Genomic DNA, 24,867 nt, shown 5'->3' on the forward strand with positions numbered 1-24,867 from the left:
CATGGGAACAAAAATGCCAATACCTAGACAACCATATAGAAGGGACAAACAGCTCTAAAGCCTGAAAAACTATATGAACGATGAGAACAACGACAAAAAACAAGTCATAATAAATAGAATACCAGAGAACACATGGGGAGAGCATTTTGAGAACTTATTCACACAGAGAAGAGAAAGGTTTAAACAAACAAATGAACAAGTGGAAGTAGAAGAAAGAATAGAAATATCAATAGAACAAGTGAAAGAAGCAGTTAAGGGAATGAAATTAAGAAAATCTCCAGGCCCAGGCGGAACACATCCAGAGTTGATTAGGTAGGGATCATCAAAACTGTTTGAAATTATCCGAAAATTATTCGAAAGATACTTAAACGGAGAAGAAGTTCCAGAAGAATGGAGACAATCGTTTATCTCTCCAATACACAGGAAAGGCACAAAGACGGATCCTAAAAACTATAGAGGGATTGCAGTGATTGCTACTAAAGGCCGACTATACTCAAAAGTACTACGAAACCTGATAGAAAATGATATTAAAGACAAACAACCCGAAGAACAAGCGGGATTTAGGGCCGGAGATTTATATGGTAAGAAAATTGCAAGAAGAATATGAGGTGGCAGGTCTAAACATGAATATGACAAAATATGAATATTTCTCAGTGGAAACAGATGAAATATGTGACCTAATCTTAGAAGACGACAAAATCAAAGGAGTGCAGTGCTGCAAATATTTGGGGGTCATTTTCAACAAGAAGGGAAATAGCGCAGATGAAATTAGGGAAAAAATAAACAAGGGCAGAGCAGTAACCCGTGCCTTAAACTCTCTTCTCTGGCAAAAAACAATTCGACGAGAAACCAAAAAATATATTTACGGTAGTATAGTCCAAAGTATTACACTTTACGGTTCGGAAGTATGGGACGTTACCAAAGCTAATAGAAACAAACTTATAATGACAGAAATGGATTATCTGAGACGAAGCTGCGGTAGATTAACACTGGAGAGAAAAAGAAACAAACAAATAATAAACGAAATGAAAATGGAGCGAAATGTCAATGATGAAATAGAAAGAAAACAATTAATTTGGTTCGGACATGTTAAAAGAATGCCAGAGTACAGATGGCCTAGAAGAGTACTGAAATGGATCCCTCCTGAAAGAAGAAAGAGAGGACGACTACGGAGAAGTTGGCGCAACGATATTGATGAAGCAATGGCGGCAAGAGACATAGAAGAGGCAACTGCATATGACAGAAAAAGATGGAAATTGGGCGGAGAAGCGGCAACCGCCGTAATCAATCCGTTATTATTGAAAAACTTATCCCAGCGACATTCAAGCAACTGTAAAAAATGACTATTGGCCAGAGACGGGTTGCTCTAGTACAATTGTATGCCGCGCAGAGTTTCTCCACGACATCCACGCCTCCTTTAGTCTTGTTATAATCTATGAATATTTCTGGTTTACTTGTTGCATTATCAATGTTTTTGTCGTAGTGCGTAGTAGATAACACCAAAACATTTTTACCTTTTTATCCGAACATACTGGTTTTTTCAGGCCTTTGTTGTGTTAGCACTAGAGAAATTTAAGGTTTACTCTTTCGTAACGTTCCTGTAACAGTTTGATGATGTTCACGTTAAAATATTCGAGCGAGTTAAACGCTTTTGAAAAAATTATCCATAGTAACGTTCCTTCCCGTTTCCCAAATCGGTTTACACAGACGAGGTACAAGTGACATATTCGACGTATCAACAAAATAATTTCCTGCTGGCTGTCTACCAACATAAACTTCCATCTTGGACGTATAATACATCTCAGCGTCTGCTAAAGCATATATTTTATACCGTAATGATTTTTTTTATTCGGTATGTAAACCCTGAATGAACATTTGCCGCGAAAGTCTTCTAACTTTTCATCTATCATCGTATATGCTAAAAGATTGTAATGCTTCGGTAGATTTGAATTAAAAGCTTTAAAAATCTCACGTATTGCGGCCAACTAGTCGCATTCTTGCCTTTGTATTCTAGTACTTTTGCCATCGAACCGAATATGGCTTAAAATGAACTGGAATCTCTTTAGCGACATCGTAGGGCGATAAATCTCCATTGACCTTTCATCTGTTCTAAATAAATCATCAGCATTCTGATGATTGCTTTTTTAGCGCCATATATGTACAACAACCCAAACAGAGCTTTTAATTCTATTAGATCAATTGGCCTAGCCATTCTGTTATTGACTGTGTCATAATGTTTCAATGCTATGAACTCATTGGTGCATTCTGCTATTTTTTCTAGAATATCTGTAGTGAAAAAACCTTCCCAAATCTCTTTTATCACCAATTTTCGCCTAATATCACCTTTTGATCCTGCCAGATTGGGTAGATTTTTAGTACGAGTTCGAACGTTACGATTAAATTCATGATGTTTCCTCCACCCTGTTCCATCTTTCCCAAACAAACCTGGTATGCGCGGTATTACTTCTACTGGTACATGATTTTCGATATATTCTTCATCATAGAAATCCTTCTCTGAATTGGTATCATATTCTAGAACTTCTAAACAATCATCTTGCAAACTTGCGTCGCCATCTTATGGTTCCGGTTCGGAATTAGGAACAATTTCGTCAAAAAGTTGTTGCAACCTGATTTGTTCTCTTTAGTAAGCCATATTCACATACAACTCCTAAAATGAATATCTATTATTTAAACTGACTATGGACCAAAAACGACAAAAACTTTCCGTTGAGTATAACACAAATGGCAACCTCGGTCGCTCACATCGTCAGGTCGAATAACATATGAACTATCCGCACTCGGCCACAGATTTTTCAAGACCGAATAGCGTAATGAGGATTCGAAAGCTACCTAACCGCGTGGACAAAACAATATGCGCATTTGAGTTTTAGCGCGAAAAATCTACTACGTCGGTGTCAGGGACGCTCTATATTAATAAGTATTACAATTTAATATAATCTCGTTATAATTTAAATGTACTTTTCTTTTTTGAGAATAGGGATAACGAGATGATTTTCTTGTGAAAATACTTATTTGAAAAAACTGAGCTATCTTATAATTTTAACCTATTAACGTAAAAAAGTAAATTTTTATCAAAACCAAATCCAAACTTCAGAATGAAATAAAGTGTGGTTGTTTTTAATAGCAGTGTACAAAATTTACGTTTTTTTTCTTTGCAACTCTCTTTTTATTGACGTATGATATATCATACGCTGGCAATGAAGGACACAATATTTCATTAAACATTATTTATTTTAAAATTTTAGAACGTGTGATATTTGACAAAACATTGCTTGGGATGAAGTCCTACATTACATTTAATGCATCGATATTTAGTACACCTGCCACATTTGCCGCACCTTCGTTATTTCTCAATTTTGCCCACCAAATGACCCACATTATCCAAACGAATTTCATCAGCAACATGTTTTGAAGATTTTGGACGTACTCCGCATGGCGTTGGAATATCTGGAGTTGTCAGCAGGGCCTCCATAATTCGCCTGTAAAAATTCTAATAAAGAAATTGCCTTAATGTTGCCGTAAAGAAGACACATGTTGACTATTGCCCCATTTTAGCAAAATCTTAATATCGTCCAATAACATTTTTTAGATCGAATTTTAAATTCTATATAAATCCTCTTAGCTTATCGAATAAGTCTACACCATCCATTCTCTTGTTATACATTTGCACAACGTTTGGTTGAGTGACCGCTATAATTTTTCTGTCTTTTTTAGACCATCTGTTACAGTTTCCTATAGTTAATATTTCTGGAGTTGAAATATTAGTTGCCATAGTAATTTCATTATTGTGATTCCATCAAACAAGAGGGAGCTGATGTTCTTCGCTATGCAGAGCGTAAGAAGTCCCACGAATTTGTTTTTTTATTTCTTTGAGTGGGATTCTTTCATTCCAGTCTTTTCTAATTGTGCCAATACAGTGTATCTTTTGATCTTTAAATCTGGTAAAAATGTAAAAAAATTATCAATATAGATAACAGATTCTTGTGGTAAAAACACTGTACACAGCTTTTTGGTTACGGAACTTCCTAACAAGTTACCCTGTAATTTATCTCCACTTCCAGTATGGGGATTCAATTTTGAAAGGTAACTTTTATTGGTCGCAACGCAACAGCATTTATATCTGTAACAGATGAGTTTTTCTTGAATAAACTGCTTTATTTATTTATGTCCATAATACGGCTTCATGGCTTCGTCCACTGAGAAACTTCCGTTCACCGACTGGAGTTAATGATGAAAACATTAGATGGTCAATTAGGAGTTGAACTTTGAACGCTTTATTGGTTTGTTGGTACAACATATTATCGTTAAAGTGTAAAGATCTATGAATCTTTTTAAATCTGTTTCGACTCATAGTATTACTAACTAGATGTGAGTGAGAGTCCCCTCAACATTTCCAATATATTTTCCTAGAAGACAATGGGTGGTATCCAGAGAGAATAAGAATGCCAAAGTATTTATATAAATCATCAACGGACAGAGAATGGGAAGAATTTTTGTGAAGCGTACTTTACCGTTTCTTTGCAAAAATAGTTCATGAATTTTTCATCAAAAAATATTTTAAACACATCGATTGGCTTCAAATTTTGTTGTTTTTGTTTTCATTTAATATATGGGGTTCCATATTGTTCTTAAAAATATTATTTGTGGCTCCTTTTTCCAGTTTTTTTTCTTCCCACTTACGATCCATTTTTTTCATAGATTTTTTTCTGTTTTCACAATCTTATAAAATTTCTACAACCTCCGTTTTTCTTTTGTTACCTGATTCATGAGTTTCAGTCACAGTTGTATTTGACAGCGCTGTTTTCTAAATTGCTGTATTTTGTCGAGAAATAGCTGTAATACCTATGCTTTGAGATAATGTACCTCGGCTAATACTTTGAAAAGTGTAATTGAACTGGTCTTTCTAATAACTCCCGGCATTATCTCTCTTAAAATCATTTCCGTCGTTTGAATAATGCAACCTGAGTTGAACTTCGTTGCACTGATCATTTTCCTGAGCCAAAGTACCATCATCTTCTAAACTCTGATATATTTTTAACAATTCGTTCGCATCTTTGGGATTATTAGGATCATATTTTGTCGTCATTTTTTTTTTTCAAAAAAAATATTGATTAGTTACCACGATTGCCCAACGTATTATATATCATACGCAAGAATCAAAGACCTTCTAAATACTTATCAGTGTAAATTTCAATACTATTTATATCACTATTTGATATTTTGAAAGCTTTGCTAGAACACTACAAAATATTTTTCAAAATAAGTCAAAATTGTCCTTTTAAACTCTCCTAAAATGAAATCCGTAAACTATAATTAAACCTAAGAAAACTTATCACCCTTTACCGCCAAGTAGTTATAAATTTCTATGTTGTGATAAACAGTTACCTTTTAACATTTACTCTGTAACCTATATTGGAAAAAAACTAATGTTTACTTCTTTTTCTGACTAGTAGATGGCGAAATATATAGCAGTGTCTCGCGTATTACATAAAATACTGTGGGAATTAGTGATTTATTAAGATATAGTGTTTGTTTCTAATAAAGTATCCAGGGTGTTGCAAAATAATATAAAAAACACAACATTTCTAGAGCCTATAAATGGGTAAAACGTTAACATTTCTCAGGAAACATTGGTAGAGTGATTTCTTAGAGACAGGTCTCTTATATAAAATAAAAATCATCTTAACCTAATGTACGGTTCAAAAGAAAAATAGCTTTAAAATTATAATGTATTTTAAGTAATGTGTTTATTTTGGAAAGTATTGTATATTCTAATATTAGATTATGCCCTAATATATATTTTTATTTTCAATCACAATGTTCCTGGAACTTTCCATCAAACTAAATTATCTTAAATAATATCTTAGGTAATAATAAATCTGGAATATACGAAATTAAGCCCAGGACTAGCAGTAAACCCTTTGCTGTTCTATGCGACATGGAAATTCAAGGTGGAGGATGGACACATATTCAGAAAAGGTTCGATGGATCTCAGGAATTTTACCAAATGTGGAGAGATTACAAGTTTGGCTTTGGAAATCTAGATGGAGAGTTTTGGATTGGATTAGAAAACATTTACCACATGACAGGTGAGAATGATAGCTTTTTGATAGAATTATAAAACAACTCGTTTGGATTCATTTGCATGCCTACATTTTACCATACTGCGAGCTGACAGATCTTACGTGTGTACCCTACGTCTGTGTTGGCAGTTCTGTAAATACACATTTACTTGTCCTTTCAGCTGTGAAAACTTATCATTACAATTAAATAATTAGTTTGTCTTTTACAAATAAATGTAAAATTTAATGGATCAACAAATTTCATTCATCAATATTATTAATATAATTTTCTAAGCCAAAATTTAAAAAAATTTGAAGATTACTAAAGAAATTGGTAACTAATAATTGTCGAAAAAGTATTTTTTTTTTATTTTAAAACTATTGAGTTTACAGATATTTTGCATCTATCTCTATTTTTCCTATATGTATATATAAATTGTTATATAAGTCAAATAGAAATAATTATGTAAATAAAATTCATTTTCCTTGTAATTTCAATTTTTACATGTATTATTTTAGGATTTGAAGCCAATGAACTGTTAATAGAACTCACTGACAAGGAAAAGAAAACAGGGCATGCGCATTATACATCTTTTGCTATAGGCCCTGAAAAAGATGGGTACAAATTGACTGTTCTCAATGGATATTCAGGAGATATCGGTGATGGATTAAACGGACATTTAAACGCAAAATTTTCAACTAAAGATATGGATCTGGATGAGAACTCCGGAAGTTGTGCTACAACTTATGGTAAAAATATAAATATTTTTTTGTCTAATTACCTCAAGTTTCTTTTTTTTCTATTAAGTATATTATTTACTGTTCAATGGCAACAAATCAATATTTAATGTTGAAATACGTTTATTTTGATGATTCAATTGCCACGTCGAAAATTGTTCGCAAAATGCCCATTGAACAAAAAATTATTTTGTTTTTTTTTCTTAAATTTTAACCACTAATATGCCATTTTTGTAACCTGAGCACTAACGTGACGTCTCTCAGACAGTATTGAACATATTCACCTTTTTCCATTCTAATAATGTAATTTATTTTTTTTTAAACTAATATGTTTACTAGGAACTCTTTTAATTCACACGTACATAAAAAAAGAAGTTGTTGTTTACAAACATAAAAATAAAAGTTTTTTCCATTACCACAAAAATTATTTCTTGGAAAAACTAATCAATATTTGATTAACCGCTTAACGCACAGATTTATTTGCAAGAATTCGTCACAAAATTATCTACTTATTTTATTACAGTAAAATAACCTACCAACAAGACTATTGTCACTAGATATAATCTAAAGTATATATAAAAGTATAAAAATATAAAATAACCCGAGTTAACTCGAGCCTAATCTTTTTACATCAAAAATACTAAAAGAGAAGATAATCAAAATTCACGTATTTTTAATATTGGTAACAGTATGATACACTCTAAAACAAGGACTGACAGACAGAGATACGTCACAGTCAGGGCAGAAATATCTGTTTCTCTTCTAACTCTCTTGTTGAAATCATCTCGATGATATTTTTCCATTACAAGTTGTATTCGTATCATCATCATCATCATCATCATCATCATTCAATCTTCGCTTATCCACTGCTGGACATAGATCTCCCTCATAATTTTCCATCTATTTCGATCTTGTGCCTCTTGCATCCAATTCCTATGACAACGTTTTAGATCGTCAGTCCAACGTGTTGGTGGACGACCTCTGCTTCGGTAGGCATCATCTCTTGGTCTCCATTCCAGTATCCGCTTTGTCCATCTATTATCTGTCATTCGAGCCACGTGACCTGCCCAGTTCCATTTCAGTGTTGCTACTCTCTCTACTGCATCAGCCACTCCTGTTCTTTGTCGTAGCTGGCGATTTGGGATCTTGTCTCGTAGTGAAACGCCCAACATAGCACGCTCCATCGCCCTTTGACACACACGGATCTTTTGAACTGTTCTCCTTGTCATGGTCAACGTTTCGGCACCGTAAGTTAACACTGGCAAAACACACTGATTAAACGTTTTTCTTTTAAGGCATATTGGTATATCAGACGATTTGAAAATATGGTTCAGCTTGCCGAAGGCTGCCCAAGTCAGTCTTATACGACGGAGAAGCTCAACGGTTTGGTTATCTTTTCCTATGCGAATCTCATGACCTAGGTATTTATAGGCCATTACCTGGTCTATGGATCTTGTTCCTACGCATATATCTTCGCTGACTACAAGATTTGTCATCATCTGGGTTTTAGATATATTTATTTTCAATCCCCCTTCTAGCGAGGAAAGGTAGAGCTGATTTAAAAGTTCTTTGGCCTCATCTATCCTATCAGCTATTAGTACAATATCATCTGCAAACCTTAGATGGCTAAGCTTTTCTCCGTTTATGTTTATGCCCTTGTCGGTCAGTTTTGCCCTTTTACATATATATTCCAAAAGCGTAGTGAACAGTTTCGGCGATATGGTGTCCCCCTGGCGTACTCCACGTTGTATCGGGAATTTGTTGTTGTATTCGTATCAGTCTGTAATTAATGATGATCTATTCGCTCCAGTTTTGCAAAATAATACAAAGGAATTGCACAAAGTCAAATCTAATAGGTGAAAGAAAATTTTTTTATAATACTTTTTTCCTGTTTTTCGTGGAAGATTGTAATCTGGTAAATGCTGATCGACACGGTCGACACCGCCCTTCGTATCATTATAGTCGATAACATCTGTAGGCTTAAATTTTGTGTCATTTCTTTTTATTGCCTCCCGGGTAGTCTTGGAACGGATAGTTGAAATATTTTTTTTATCCTTCCATTTGAGAACACACATCTTTTCTCTTAAAAAGGCTATAATGTCGCCTTTTTGCAACTTTGTATATTTTAATTCTGTTGGAACTTCTTTTCTGGATACCTTCAATGTCCCGTACACATCGGTTTTATTGGAAATAAGTATATCAGCTAGTTGTGGTGAATTACAAAAATTCTTCATAGTCAAACAGTACCCTTGATTGAGTAATGGCTTTGACATAGTCATGACTACGAGCTGAAACTGGAAGGTCTGCGTAATCTGGATCAAGATTGGTCTGTCTTAATATGTAAATGAGAAAATTTTACACGTAACCACTTTTTGATTCACACAATAGATAGGTTTTTATTTCAAACCTCATGCTTTTCATTGGAATATACTGGATCCATCCAAGCCGACCTTTGTATAATAAATTGTAAGCTTTCATCGATGGTTACATGTTTTTTAGGTGTCACTGCGTCACGAAACTTGGCACCTCATTTTTCGTACACTGACTAAATTTTGTTCAGCTTAGGATTAGGATATGTTGCGGCATCGAAATTATCATTATTGCTGAAATAAAGGTTTTGGTTTATTGCCTTAATTCGTTTATTACTTAAATACTTTGAGAAACAAATTGTCGTCATCAGTGGATTTTTAGACCAATACTGTCTTATTTCATGTTTCTTGTTTATCCTTTACAAAATAATAAGGCCCAAAAAAACTCTCGGTTCCGCCGAAGTTACTGGATACGAACTACTGCCTCTATTGTTTTGAATCGCATATCGGTTAGTTTCTTCTACAATTTCATTTATTAGGTCATTATCCAAGAAATGTTCAAAAAATTGCAATATATTCCAGTCGGTAGCAGTAAAATGTATACCCGAAACAGCAATAAAAGAAAAATATGGGCGTACAGGAGCATTTGGTTGTTATTTGCACCATATTCGTATTATAGTCCTACTCAAAAAAAGATCAATACTTGTATCTGAACCACTTTCGCTCATATTAGCTTTGACATCAGATACATCTGAACTTAATAAATACTCATCACTGCTCATTTTGCAGTCGATAAAAGAATTAAAAAACTATAAGAATAACTAAAGCACTGCAAGAAACGAATAAATGTGCCACTTACATTTGCCTTCAAAACGAACTAACCTTGGCCTTGACTAAACATTCCAGCCGATTTTCGATCATAGGAAGTTTAAAATTAGAAACGAGAAAACAAGTGGGGAAATCGTTATTTAGCACTAGGAGAGTTAAAACGCGTAGGAGCATTATATATCGTACAAATATTTCAAGCACGAGTTAACTCGGTATGGGAAAATAGAAACGAAGTTAAAAATAGCGAGTTAACTCGGGTGAGTACATTAAGCGGTTAAAAACATTTAAAAAACTCAAAACAATAATTTTTTCTGTTAGATAAAATATGTTATAGTATAATTAATTATATACAAAAATGTGTATCTGCCTACATTAAAAAAACACAACTGATCAAATTAAAGTTTTTTAACATATTTGGCACATAAATTTTTGCTATATTCCAGACATATCGGCTTTTCACAACTGTAACAAGCGTAGGCAGTTTTTTTCCTTGAACGACAAGTAAAGCTATTTTTTATTTTGGCAGAACGTTTAATTTTATTTTAGGAACGTATTTTTCTTCTTTTTTTAAAACTAAAATATCACAAATACTTAACTGATTCTTTGAGTTACATGTGGGTTTTTGGCTCTTCTAATGAGCTGTGGTATAACTAATTTAAATGCAGGTTTTTCGGTAAAATCTACTCTCTATATTATCTCCAAATAAGTGGTGCATGATGTAGGAGTACACTGTGCTAATATCTATAATTCGATACCGCATAAGTGTATTTTGGGCACTTTTCGTTCAAAGTATCCACACCACCTTTAGTACTATTCTAAATAGAATGGTGCATGGAAGAAAGTTAGCAAACTTCGTTTTTTATTTTTGTTTTCTTGTCTATCTTTTTTTATTGCACTTTTGTTGTACCCGGGTTTATCTGCAGTCATTTCCTGTTTCTTTGCCTCGTCCGTCAACGAATAATGCATCGTCTCATCCCTTGCTAGTTTTTTGAACCACCTCCATGATGGTCCTCCAGCTGGTTGGTGTTTCTATTCCATCTCCTTTCTAGACCATCTATTATAAGTTTGTTGGCTTTAATTTGGACACGTTTACCTTTCTTTATTTCATCTTTTGCTATTCTTCGTATTTCCTTCTGTATTTGTAATTCCTCCGTCGTTAGATCATTGTTTATATATATTTTTTCTTTTTTCACTTCTTTAAGTTTACTTTTGTTTTCCATAATTTTTGTTTTTTCTTCTTTGTTTGGCAGTCTGACTAAACATGTTTTATCTCCTAGTTTCACTGTTTCTTCTATATTTACGGTAATATTTAGCTCTTTTGTCATAAAATTTCCTATTACTTCTTTTAGTATTCTTCTATCTCCAGTTTCCATTGTCATTCCCTGTATTATCACATTATTTTCTTTTCTTATTCTATCCAGCCTCTCAAGGCGTTCTTTTGTCTCATTCAGGTCCTTTTTGATTTGTTCATTTTCTTTCCAGATTTCACTATTCTCTTGTTTTAGTTCTGCTAGTTCAGTTTTGAGTTCCCTCATTTCTTCTCTGTATTGTTTTTGTTCCGTTTTTACTTCTTTTATATCAGTTTTTAATTCTTGTAACTCTATTGTTATATTTTTTATCATATTTAGTATTTGATCTATTTTGCTATCATCTTTGTTACTTTTAACTGGACTTCTTTGTACTTTTTTACTGGGACCAAATAACAGTCCCTCTTCTTCCCTATTTCTTTTCCGATTGTCATCGGATGTATTATCATCTGAATCCATATTTTTACTGCTACTACTCGCGATAGAGCCAACCTCCCCACTCAACGCGTCGAAGGAAGATGGTTCTCTCAAGCAGTAGCTTGTAGTAATTTATTTTCACGTTTTCTTCCTGAATAAATTAATTTTCAATTAAAATAATTGTCAGTTACTTTGGAACGGTTTGATGTGGTAACGCCCACCTCTAGCTTTTAAAACTGATATAGCGTTAATTACCTGGGCCGGTTTTGTTTTTAGTTTTTTGTGTTGAGACTAAATAAAATTTCCTTCGCCTTCCTAAATTTATCGAGGTTATGCACTTACCTCTCTTCCGATGTCTTTGCTATAATTACCATTAACACTTTTATTCTTCTATTACACACTGCACGCAAAATCAGCAAAATTATCGGCTCACAATAACCAAAAATTGAAATTATTATGGAGCAGAATTTACACACGTCTATTTCTTACACTAGAGATTATCTTACACCTTATAATAATATGACCTTAAAATAAATTCCTATAAAGTCGACTGCATTCCATTGTAAAATTTAGTTTAAACTTAAGTTTCGTTGCAAGAGTTTGTTTTTGACAATTGAAAACCATGGCTTCTATAAGCAGGCGTTGTTGTGTGAATAACCCGAATATTTTTTGCTCTATATGTGGCAAAAAATGGGTGTATCGTAGTATATACCATATCACAGGCGTCTTTTCATCGGCAGTTCCAAACGAAGTTTAAAGTGTGTCCTTCTACATAATGGCAACAAATATGGAAGTATACCAATTGGGCATTTTACAAAAATGAAGGAAGAATATAAAACAATATTGCTGGTGCTAAAAAACATCAAGTATGACCAACATCAGTGGGCGATCTATGTTGTTTTAAAATAGTGAACTTTCTCCTGGGACACAAGGTAGCTATACAAAATATCCTTGTTTTCTGTGTCTTTAGGATAGCAGGGCTCAGGACCAACACTGAAGTAGAAGAAAATTGCTATCTAGAGATGGTTTATTTCAAGGAGAAACTAACGTAATTAACGAAGCATTGGTCGACCAAGAGAAAATAATATTACATTTGTTACATATTAAACTAGGGCAGATGAAACAATTTGTAAAGGTTCTTGACCAGAATCGTCCTTGTGTTGAATACTTGTCCAGCAAATTCCCTGCACTTAAGCAGTAAAGAAAAATTGAAAGCCGGAATATTTTATGGGCCTCAGATGTGCCAACGTATAAAACATTTGTACTTTACAAAATCAATGACTGAAATTGAATGTAATGCATGGTGCTCTTTTGTGAAAGTTGTGGAAAATTTTCTCGAAAACAAAAAATCGGAAAATTACCGGTATATAGTGGAAGATGGGTATTAAAATTTATTGAACATGGTTGTCATATGGGTATTAAAATTCATCACCTCCATAGCCACTTAAACCGTTTCCCAGAAAATCTTAGTGACCTTAGTGAGGAATAAAGGGAACGCTTCCACCAAGATATTAAAACGATGGAACAAAGGTATCAGGGGAGATGGAACACTCACATGATGACGGGTAACTGCTGAAGTCTTCAAAGGGACCGTTATTTTAAAGCCTTTGCTAAAGAAAATTCTATAAAAGGAAGTTTTTAGGTGACGCCGAGTAACAAATTTGTGCTGAGATGCTGATTAGATTAGATGAAAAGTTAATTTTTTTTGGCAGATATGTGTGATTATTTTTGTAAGTACATATATTGTTGTACAATAAATATCTTACTTTATATTTGTGTTCTATTTATTTAATGGGTAGCAGCACTACATATATGTAGGTAGTTCTGCTTTAAATTACCCTATATGTTAGAAATGTGATCTGTTTTCGTATTTTTTAAAAACGATCTGATGGAGCAAATCTGGTTGCATTTTTGGATGTAGCTGACTTAAATTACGTAGAAACAGTAAAAAAAATTTTGGCAGCACACTGTGTGTTTACCAGAATAGTTTTTATTTCATATTTTGTTGGCTGGTTTGGGATATACATCTTAAATTTGCACTGCCCACGAAATCCAACGAGCTTCTCATCTATACACCCAGATGATCCAATAAAATAACAAGCTTGACAATTCTGAACAAATAACTGAAATATTTCTTAAATCAGGGTGGCAGGTTCTGTCTTTTTCCTCAACGACCTGTCATCTAAATTATAAAATCTTAAAGGCAGTAGTAAAAATGCAAACCTTTCTTTTGTCATTATGCATCAAATTATTTCTCTTCCTGTACCATTTGTTTTAAAATATTGTTTATGCTCTTGTTATTCAATTTAAATACTGCTGTAAATGAAAGAAGTCCTAAAAACTCATTTAGTTCAATTTTATCAATATTTTTGAGCGTCGGTGAGTTTTGGTTTTTATATTTTTATCAAAGCTTATTTATTTTGTTATTTGTCCACTGAATTATTATTTTAAGGATATTATCCGTAGTCACCATAGTTCAAACTGGCAAAGGATCCGCAGAAGTTGCTGTTCTAACAATAAGACGTAAACTAGGTAGTTATACAATAATATTCAGTTTTTGCGTATAACTTTTCGAAATCGAAGGTTCCTTGATGCACTTTTACCAATGTTTTTCATAAAAACTTTTACTAACTCCGACGCTCCTCTTCTGTTCATACTTCACCTTTACTATTTTCTGATTGATTACCTTTTTTCATTTATTCCATCATCATCATCATTCTGGCTCCCCAAGAATTTCTCTCCAGTCGTCCCTATCCATGGTCTTTCTCCGCCAAGCACGAATTCCCATATTTCTCATGTCTTCATAGATGTTATCAAGGAACCTTGTTCTGGGTCTTTCTCTTCTTCTCTGACCAAAAGGTCTATCAAGGAGCGTTTTTCAAGCTGGGTCATTTTGTTTCATCCTTACTACATGTCCTATCCACCTCAGACGTCCGATCTTAATATGTTGTTTTACAACATCAGGTTCCTGGTATATTCTATAAAGTTCGAAGATGTATCGTCTTCTCTACACTCCATTGTTATTCATAGCTCCATAGATTCGCCTTAGTACTTTTCTTTCGAAACATCCAAACATATTTTCATTATTTCTTGTTAGAGTCCAGATCTCTGAACCATATGTTAGGACTGGGCGTATTATTGTTTTGTAGAGTTTTATTTTTGTATTTCTCGATATAATTGTGGATTTAAAGAGGAGATTGAGCCAAAATAACATCTGTTGGCCGTGCAAAGTCTGCGGTTTATCTCTGCGGTAGTATTATTTTCAGTGTTAAGGAGCGCTTCCAGGTATAGAAATTCGTTCACTTCTTCGATGACATGGTTTTCTATAACAAGTGATTAAGTTTTCTATTATACGCTGCATTTAAGAGCGTAATTCCTCTGTGTTCCATTTTAGTTTGTTTTAACTCTGACTCTTCCAAATATAAGAATAAAAAAAATATATAGGTATATTTTTTCTTGGCAGTCAAAACCCACCTTCTTTCAAATCGATCCCAGGATCACTTTGAAGAACAAAATTCTCGTCAAAATTCAGGTCTACATCACTACAGTTACCATATATTTCATTATGCCAATTTAATACTTGTTCCTCAAAGTTTTTGTCTTATACTGACACTGATTTTGCAAAACTTGGTTGGAGAGCCCTTGGACACAAAGTATAACAAAATTACTAACGTGACGTCTCCGAAAATTGATAGTTCATAAATACAACGTACCTTACCAAATTCCTTTGGTACACCGATCAAGCAATGGCATAGCAAAAGTTACATGTAATGTTGGCCTTGAAATTCAAGGCGGGTCTTTGGTGTAGGAAACTAAAAATTCACGTTTTGCCTTCAGAGTGCCTGTCAGAAAAAAAAGTGGTACAGTAGGCGGTACTGTAGACTAGACTAACGCGAAACTTTATACTATGTTTTCTCTATTTTTATAATTTTTATATTTTTAAAATGGAATGAAGTAATTTTATCGTTCATTTATCGCGCAAATGGACTCTTCCAACTGTTTTCTGTGACTGCTGTCTCATAAAAGCCATATTAAATATGTGATGAATTAAAAATCTATTCAGAATTATAAATATACAAATTCAATTTAAAATATGTTTTACTAAAATAACTCTTTTTGTCACACTTTAAGCCAATGATCAAACTGATAATTTTAAAAATCCGACTTTGTATTTACATGAAATTATTGTATAACAAGAAATGTCTAGAAAAAAAAATTTAAACAGATTATTTCTTCTTCTGCTTTTTATGGCTTCGCTGCGAGGCGATTCGCCAGCACTATTTGTTGGCAACCGTGATGTAATCTGGTTCTAAACCATATAAGGCCGCTGACATTTGCGTAAGGTGGTAGTAGTTTTTTCGGAATATTTAAATTTGAGGTTAGGTAGTTATAAACAGGGCGCCACAAAACAGAAACTGAATGGCAAAAACATTGAATTAAAGTTGAGCATCGTAAATTACAAATTAATTTTATTATAGTCAAGAAACTGTAAGATTTCACTGACTGACTTTTCATTACGGGATATTAAGATTGTGTCTATTGAGATTGGTGTTTGGAATTTTATTGAAATAAAAATTGAATATAAATCCATGTTAGGAATAAGATTAATGGAGCATTCAAGGAAAATGTGGTTTAAATCCTCCACTGCTCCGCATTCACATGCCGGACTGTCTATTATTTTAATTTAAAAAGATGTTATTTAGTTAATCAATGACCTGTTCTCATTCTTATTATTGTGGTGATATATCTTCTGTTTTTAAATGTTAGGGTTGAGAACCATGCCCTCAAGGAGAAAGAGGTTTGGATTCTCCTATAGTGGTAGTTTTTCTTCCGCAGAATTGCTCCCCAATTGATTCTAAATTTATCAATAATTTTTTCCTTTATGGTGTTTAGAATATCTTGGGAATCTAGTAACATAGCTAAGGAAATATTTTAGTTTGTTTCTATTTTGGCTAGTAAGTCAGCTTCTACATTACCAGGAATATCAGAATGACCTGTAATCCATGAAATTAAAATGTCAAAACCCTTCTTAATTGATGATGAGATGAGATTTTTTGTTTTGAGTGAGATTAAGTCATCAAAGGCTAAGATTATAGGATTTTTAATTCTAGGTATAGCATTTAGAGAATCAGAGAAAACAACAGCCTTCTTGATGCCTTTAGATATTAAAATTTTAATTTCTTGGTAAATTGCCGAATTTTCGGCTTTTGTTACAGATATCTCACCAAGAAGGCTAGATGAAAACTTGAAATTAATATTGGGAATATTAATTTCAAATCCTATTCTCCCCTTATTTTTTGAGACGCCAGTCAAAGGAGAAATCCCTATTGTATTTTTGGACGATTATTGAGAATTTTTGATTGGTTGCTGATTCATTTTTCTTAATATTACAATTTAAAGTCTGTATTGGGTTGATTAGTGTGTTAAAATCTAAGTCATAACAAGAAAAGTTTGGGTGTTTATGTATTTTATTTTGATAAGGGAGAAAATGTTTAAGAGCAGTAACAAGGAGAGGTACAGGGTTTATCTTGTCGAAAATTGGTTTATTTATGATTTTTTTACGTATAGTAAGAAGTGTCACTATTACTGGATGACTATTGATTTTAATAATTTTATATATAAGATTAGCGGCTAGTATTAGGCTTCTATGCTCTAGGTCAATCTGAGCAGATTCAGCTAAGATTGCCATGCGTGGAGTGGACTTCATTGCCCCCCAGGCAGATTGTGAGCCCTTCGAAAAATACTTTATTTAGGCTATTGCTGCATTTCTGCATTATTGGGCTGAATAAAAAGGAACCGTAATCCATATGAGACCTAATTAAAGCATTAAAGATCATAATTAGGGTTTTTCTTTGCTTTAAGTACAATTTTATCAATGTGAGGGTCCCATTTCAAGTTTTTATGAAAAGTGATGCCCAAGAATTTAACTTAATTTTTAAAGGGAATGTTATCGTTATTATTAAGAGAGATTAACGGAAGGTTTGTTTTGCGTTGTCCTTTTGTGAACCACACCGCTTCACATTTATTAATTGAAATAGACAGCCCATGGGCTTCTAGCTAATTTTGAATGTTTGAAATTTCTGGAACGATCTTATTTATCATATTATGAATGTCTCGACCGCGAATGTACAAAACTAAATCATCTGCATGCCCACATATTTTCACGTCGTTAGAGAATAAGTAGAAAAGATCATGAATGTATAATATGTTAAAAAGAATGGTGCTTAAGAGAGAACCTTGAGAGAGCCTCTTGAAAGTTTGATATGGTTCCAAGAAATTGCCGTCATCAGATCCCGAATATAAGAGTCTGTTTTGTAGGATTTTAAGGGAATATTTAGATTTTTAAGTTTATTATAAAGGTTGTATATTTCTACATTGTAGTAGTAAGAGAGCTAACTTATCATATGTCCCTCTACCTTTCCTGAAACCTGATTGATTAATTTTAAATCTTGAATTGTGTTGCATAAACCAATCCAGACGATTTTTTATTATGATTTCGAGAGTTTTAAGTACATAGTATGATAATACTATTGGTCTGAAACATTCAGACAAAATAAGATTTTATTGAGGCTTTATGATGTTAATTATGTTAATTTTTTTCTATTCCAACGGAATAGGACCCGCATTCAAACAATTGTTGTAAATTCTTAACACTGTGTCCTTGGCTACAAGTGGGAGGTTTCTTAACATTAAATAGTATATGTCATCGATACCTGGCGCAGAATATTTTTTATTATTTAACGCCAAACTATATTCATGAATTAAAAAGCCCACCCCACCAAAACCATCTTCCCGGTCTTTTAGGATGATGTTATAAAAATTTAAAGAAAATCCGGCATCATGCTTAAGCCATGTTTCATTGATGAAAATGATATCTGGATCTATTTCGGATATTAGATTAACCAGGTTATCCCTATTAGCATTAATACTTCTGATATTCCATTGTATTATTTTTTAGTTTTGGATTGTGAGACATTGGGGTGTGTGGGAAGTTAATAGGTGTCAAAGTCTAAGATTGAATCTTGGTCCATATAGTCCAAGTTTGTGTGAGATAATATATTATGCTTAAGAATATTTAAATTATTGATTGTTGGATTATTGAGAAAATGTAGACAAGCGTTTCTGGTCTTATATAAAGGATCCGAATCAGAATTTTGGATATATTGCAATGCACTGGATTGCCAGACTAAGTTTTGTTGAGAGTTAAAAGAAGAATTTTCTGGTATGTTTGTGTTATTGGATGTTGACGGCTGTTGTTGAGAGAGAAAGAGAGTATGACAATTTTTTAGGTCGTGAATTAGGGAAAAGAAGGTTTTCTTCATGCGCTTTTTTGTCGTATCCTTTTTTAATGACTCTTCTTTTGCTGTTTGAATTAAAGACCACCTGTTGGAATGAACACTTCGTAGTGGAGGATTTAAAGTTATGAGCTCTTCTTTGGAAGGGCATGACAGAGTCGTTAATGCTAGTATTAGTGTTTTGGTTGTCATTGGACTTCCTGTTCCTAAAAGCGGGGAAGTCACCTCCATACATGACAAATTTATCTTTTTCTACGTATGGTTTTGAAATAGCTTTATTTGCGTTATAAAAAGTCATGTTTTCGAAAGCCATCAACTCTTTAATATTTTTTTGCCTAAGGAATTCTGGGCAATTCTTGTCTGTTGCTTTATGTGGTCCCTTACAGAAAAAGCATTTGACTTCACATACTTCGGAATGTGCAAGTTCACCGCAGTTAATGCAGCGATCTTTACTTTTACAATTTGTTTTCGTATGACCGAACCTCAAACAGTTAAACCACTATGTAACTGGTGCAATATAAACATTAACCAATTTAGGAATGTCGTAAAAGTTTACTGTTTTGTGCATTATCACACCTTAAAAAGTAAAAAAGCACTAAAGCGCTAAAAAAGTGTTTTAACATTTAATATTTCTATATCAGCACCCGTACTACAACATTTTAATAATTCCTTATCACCAATCTCTATGTCTATTTGTCGAACTATGCCTTTACAAGTTACAAAATTAAAAGGAATATAAATCTTATATCCCTTGTCTAGTAAAGTTTTATTAATTAAAAATTCGTTTGCTGATGCGAAATTAATAGATTCAATTACAATCCTATTTAAGCCTTTACTACATATTTTTTTAATGTCTTTTAAATTTAAGTTAAAAATATCACGAGCAATTTTAATTCCATTAAAAGGCCTACTTTGGTATCAGGTATATTTGTCCATTTTAGGTATACAAAAAAAGGGCCACTGTCTTTTTCAGAGTAAACATTGATAATTTTTTGTTCCTGTGTTTTATTATTCTGAGAAGGACAGTGGACGTTAGATATATTATTATTTATATTTAATCCGGAATCTAAAATTATGTTATCAGGTGGCTTATAGGGGACGTACCCCCTGTTCGTTATTCATAATCCGAAAAGCCAGTCAGAGCCAATTTTATCATAAACAATATGTAAAAAGGAAAAATATAAATTTTTCAAAATAAGCCTATAAAAAATGACAGAAAAATTTATTCAATAAATTAAGCTGATGCTCAACTTACCCAGAAAAAACCTCGTAGCAAAGTCGTAGCATACGAAGCGATGCACATACAAGGAACAACAAAACGCAATTGAACACACACACACGCAGTGACCAACCCTGCCCCTAGGAACATGTGTATACCAATCTAAGAATGGGATCGACATGTCCGAAGATTAAACCGGTCACACTTCGCTAGTCGAAGTGGTACCTATCTGACCCCCAGGTTTATCCTCCACCCCTCCTCATCGTGTGACTTACGTGAGGAGGCTTATGATCTGAAAGTTACTTAAGGTGTCCTGGGTAATGGAACACCCTCTGTTTTTAATGACTGTGGTTATGCCACCTAACTGTAGGGGTAGCCACATCTAGGCTTTTCTCCCTATTTACATTACTGACTCTATTGAAGTTACTCTATCATGACTTCGGGACTTAAGTCCCTAAAACAAAAGAAAAAAGCGTGTGCTCCGACCATAGAGCCCTCAGCCTTGGCTGACGACTCTATGTTCGGAAAAGAGTGTGTGCTCGGTCACTCGGCCGCCGATTTGGCAAAATAAATTTTGTTCTCCTCGCCGGCCGAACACCCGAGTAAGGTCCGGCCACTGAGCCCCTGTATGCCGCACAGGACCTCAGTGCTCGGATTTCGCGAGAATATCAGTATTCACCTGATCTGCCTTAAAGGCCTAGTCCGCTGAAGCGGTATATGTAGAGCCAGATGGGCCCTCCATATTTGGTCTATGATGAAAATGAAAGATACAATAAATGCAGAGTGAAAAAATTTATACCTGGGCAACAATTCTTTCCTTTTATCCTTAATTCTATTTGTGTGCGTGTGTTGGGGTGTGCATTCCCAAGATGATTTTTTTTTGTCGGTTTCCTATCTTTCTTCATCTTAAGGTTTTGACGACTATGCACCATTACATACTTTATTGTTCGTTTGGGTTCTCCCTATATCTTGCTATTTGCTGTTTTGGTCTTCTGTGTACCGTCCTGATGTTTTCGTTGTAGTTTGTCAGCTCTCTTAGCATTCTACTAGGGTGATTTATTAATCCGTTAAATATATCATATGCTCTTTTGTCTAGCGTCCGTAAGATCCTGGTTTGTCCTGAGTCTCTGAATACGTATCTTAGAGGTACGTATTTTGGTATTTTTAAAGCGTCTCGTATGATTTGATTTTGAGATCTCTGAATCTTCATCCTATTCGACTTGCAGGTATGTCCCCACGCTGCTGAGGCGTACGTTAAGACTGGCATGATGATGCTGTTTGCAACCCTGATTTTAGTTTTGAATCTTAATTTGCTTCTTCTTCCGCTTTGGCTTTATATACCTGTTGGTTAATATGTTTCGTGAATGTTAGTTTCTTGTCGAGTAACACTCCTAGGTATCTTGCTTGGTTGGTCCATTTTACTGGAGTGTTGCCTATCGTGATTTTACGGTTTGGTACACTTCTTCTGTGACTTACACTACAGCCTGAGTTTTGTCTGGGTTTAAGGCTATTTTCCATTTTATGCACCATCGTTGAAATCTATTTAGTGCTCTTTGCAGATGATTAGCTGCATGATCCGGGTTTCTCCAGCTAACCGCTATTGCTGTGTCGTCTGCGTAAAGACTTAACAGAGATCCGGGTTCTGTTGGCGTGTCGGCCGTATAGATGGTGTACAGGTACGGCGATAGCACAGCACCCTGAGGCACACCCGCTTCCAGGGCTCCGACTTCAGACAGGGTTGCCCCTATACGAATCCGAAACCTTCTGTTAGCAAGGTATGACGCAAGGAGACATGTCATCGCCTCGCTGTATCCCAATGTATTCATTTTGTAAATGAGTCCTTTGTGCCAGACTCTGTCAAATGCTTTACTAACGTCCAGAAATGCGGTTGCTGTGTATGCTTTTTCGTTATATCCTTTAGTTATGAATTCTGTAAGTCTTAATACCTGTAATTCACAGGAATGTTCGCTTCTGAAACCGAATTGAGCTTCTGGTATGGTCTGTAATGCTTGAGACTCTTCGTTAAGTCTTTTTAGTATTACTCTTTCCGCAATCTTGCTTATAGATGATAGTAAGCTGATTAGCCTGTAATTTTGAGGAAATGTGCCATTTTCCCTGGCTTAGCAATCATTATTATGTGAGCTTCCTTCTATCTGTCTGGAAAATATCTTAGTCTGAGCATATTGTTTATGATGTTGGTAATGTAAACAATTGCTTTTGTAGGTACGTTTTTCAGCGCCCTGTTTGTGATATTGTCAGGTCCTGGGGCTTTTTTGGCATTTGTCTGATTTATGAGTTCTTTTATTTCTTCGGGAGATGTATGTAGTATCCCTATTCTGCCTTTTGTCCTTTTTAGTCTTCTTGCTGTCCTCTCTACCTCTTCTTCGAAATCTATGTCTTCGTTGGGGTGTTCGTTGTTCCTACACGCCCTTTCTAATTCGTCCTTTAGGACTTCTGCTTTTTCGATTTCTGTGTGAACAATTCCGTTTACTCCATATAGAGGGGGTATGGGTTTTTTGTCGTTTCGGAGGATTTTTGATAATTTCCAGAACGCAGATTTGTTTGGATTTAACTCTTCGATATAGGCGTCCCAGCTTTCATTTCTGTGTTTTTGAAGTTGTTTCTTTACTTCCCTGTCTAGCTCATTTGCAATCCTTTTGTCCTCTACCGTTCTTGTGCGGTAGGCTCTTCTTCTTTTCCGATTTTTCTGCTTGATTAAGTTTTTAAGTTCTATACTTATATCCCTAAATCTTCCTTTCTGTCTAATTATTGTTTCGGTTTTGGAGCTGGCATCGATAGCGTTGATAATTGTTTCTTCTAGTTTTATTACGCTGTCCTCTAATTCTGTAATGTTGTTAATTGTGGGGATATTACCGATGTTCTCGCTCACAATTCTTCTGTAGTTTGGCCAACTTGTCTTTTTCTGTTGTGGGGCTGCAAATAGTTTGTTTCTATTGCACCCAGGGTCGGGACGATTAGGTTGTGTGTAGAATCGCCTTCGTTTAGAGAGTGTATCTCGTATTGTTGACCCACGTTGTGTAGGATTGCAATGTCTAGGTAAGTAGGAAGTTGTCCGTGAAAACAGGTCGGCTCTGTTGGTCCGATCACGTACGTATTTGGCCTATTTTCGAGATGGTTGCATAGTCGTCGTCCGTTGTTGTTGGTCGTCCTATCAAACCAGTTGGGAGATCTCGCATTAAGGTCTCATATTATTATGGTTGGTGCTTCTGAGTTTAATATTAGGCTCAAATCTTCGTCTAAGATCGGTTCATTAGGTCTGACATATGCAGACACTATTTTTAAAGTTTCGTTGTTGGCTTTTAGTCTTATAAGTGTGGCTTTCATTGTGACCAGTCCATCTGGTGTTGGGATGTGTTTGTATTCGATTTCTTTTTTCACAAGTATGGCTGTTCCTCCTGATAGTGCTCTATGATCCGTCTTGTAGATATCGTAGCCAGGAAATTTTGTTTTCTTTCTTTCCACTAATTTGGTTTCTTGTAGGGCTACGATATCGAGCTCTAATCTGTTTATCATTTTATCCAGAAGGTTGATTTTTTTGAATATTCCGCCGAAGTTCCATGACCCAATGCGAAGATCTTCCGTTTGGTGCACTAACATTTCTGACCTATGTTTCCTATGGCTGTCATCACTTGTTGCATCCGATCTAACATGTTGGAGACATGTGCCATTTTGGCATTTAGATCGGCGTTGAATTTAGCTATGAGTGCAGCTACTTCGTTGGTTACCTGTGCCTCATTGGACACGCTTTCAGGCTGTTTAGTAGCCTGAGCGTAGCTAACACCTTTGTTGGTGTTACTATTATTAATTGGCCTTGCCCTTTGTTGTTGTGGGGCGGCTTTCTTTTTGGGGGCTTTTGGGCATCCTCGATAATTAGCAGTATACGCTTGTTCGCAGTTGGCGCATTTTGGATCCGTTGCTCTGTCCTTTTCGCATTCGCTGCTAAGGTGATTGTCTCCACACTTCCACAGTGGCATGATTTTAAACTGTGGTAAAATCCTTGACAGTTGAAATATTGTATTGTTTCATATCTTATTTTCAGTTCGTCCTCTACGCTGATCTTCATCTAACATAGGTCAGAAATGCTTTTCATTTTTCTGTCCTCTTCTGCTTTGATAGTTACTAAGAACATTGGGAGGGGTTTCTTGTCTGGCTTCTTTGAGATCATGTTCACGACCTTAGTTGCCTCTACTCCTTTGCTGATAATTTCATTTAAAATTATATTGGTGTCGGTTTTTGCCGATAATCCTCTTATTATTATAACCCTCTTCATTTTATCGATATCTATAGGATGCGCGATAAATTCTATAGCTGGACTGTATGTTCCCAAAAGTCTTGCCATTTTTAGGTAATCTTCTCTGGTCTTTGTTTGTATAACAATTGACCTTCCCGATCTGGCAAATTTATTGGCCGAGATTATCTTCATTGCTGCAGCTTGCTGCAGTATCTTCTGATGCTCGTTTACCGATTTCAGGATTATAGCCGGTGGTTTGGGCTGTTTAGGAGCAGCGACAACTACCTCGTGAACGATCTCGGGGGTAGCTTCTTCTGCAATTTTTTTGTTAGGAGGTTGTGACTCCTTACTCGTGTTGTCAACCTTTTTGTTAGAACTTTGCGTCTCCTTTTTCTTTACTTAAACTTTTTTGGTGGGAG

At 34.8% G+C, this 24,867-nt stretch overlaps 1 protein-coding gene across 2 annotated transcripts in view; it reads left to right on the plus strand.

The window, feature by feature from the left end:
• Window positions 1–24,867, plus strand: part of LOC140446801 (microfibril-associated glycoprotein 4-like) — a 44,345-nt gene that overhangs the window by 17,176 nt on the left and 2,302 nt on the right. For both annotated transcript variants that reach the window (XM_072539392.1, XM_072539393.1), the window contains exons 4-5: window positions 5,889–6,110; window positions 6,603–6,833. In XM_072539392.1, the coding sequence (XP_072395493.1) occupies window positions 5,889–6,110; window positions 6,603–6,833 (453 nt within the window). The remainder of the gene's footprint in view (window positions 1–5,888; window positions 6,111–6,602; window positions 6,834–24,867) is intronic.

The sequence above is a fragment of the Diabrotica undecimpunctata genome, chromosome 7, assembly GCF_040954645.1.
Source record: "Diabrotica undecimpunctata isolate CICGRU chromosome 7, icDiaUnde3, whole genome shotgun sequence".
Lineage (NCBI taxonomy): Eukaryota > Metazoa > Arthropoda > Insecta > Coleoptera > Chrysomelidae > Diabrotica > Diabrotica undecimpunctata.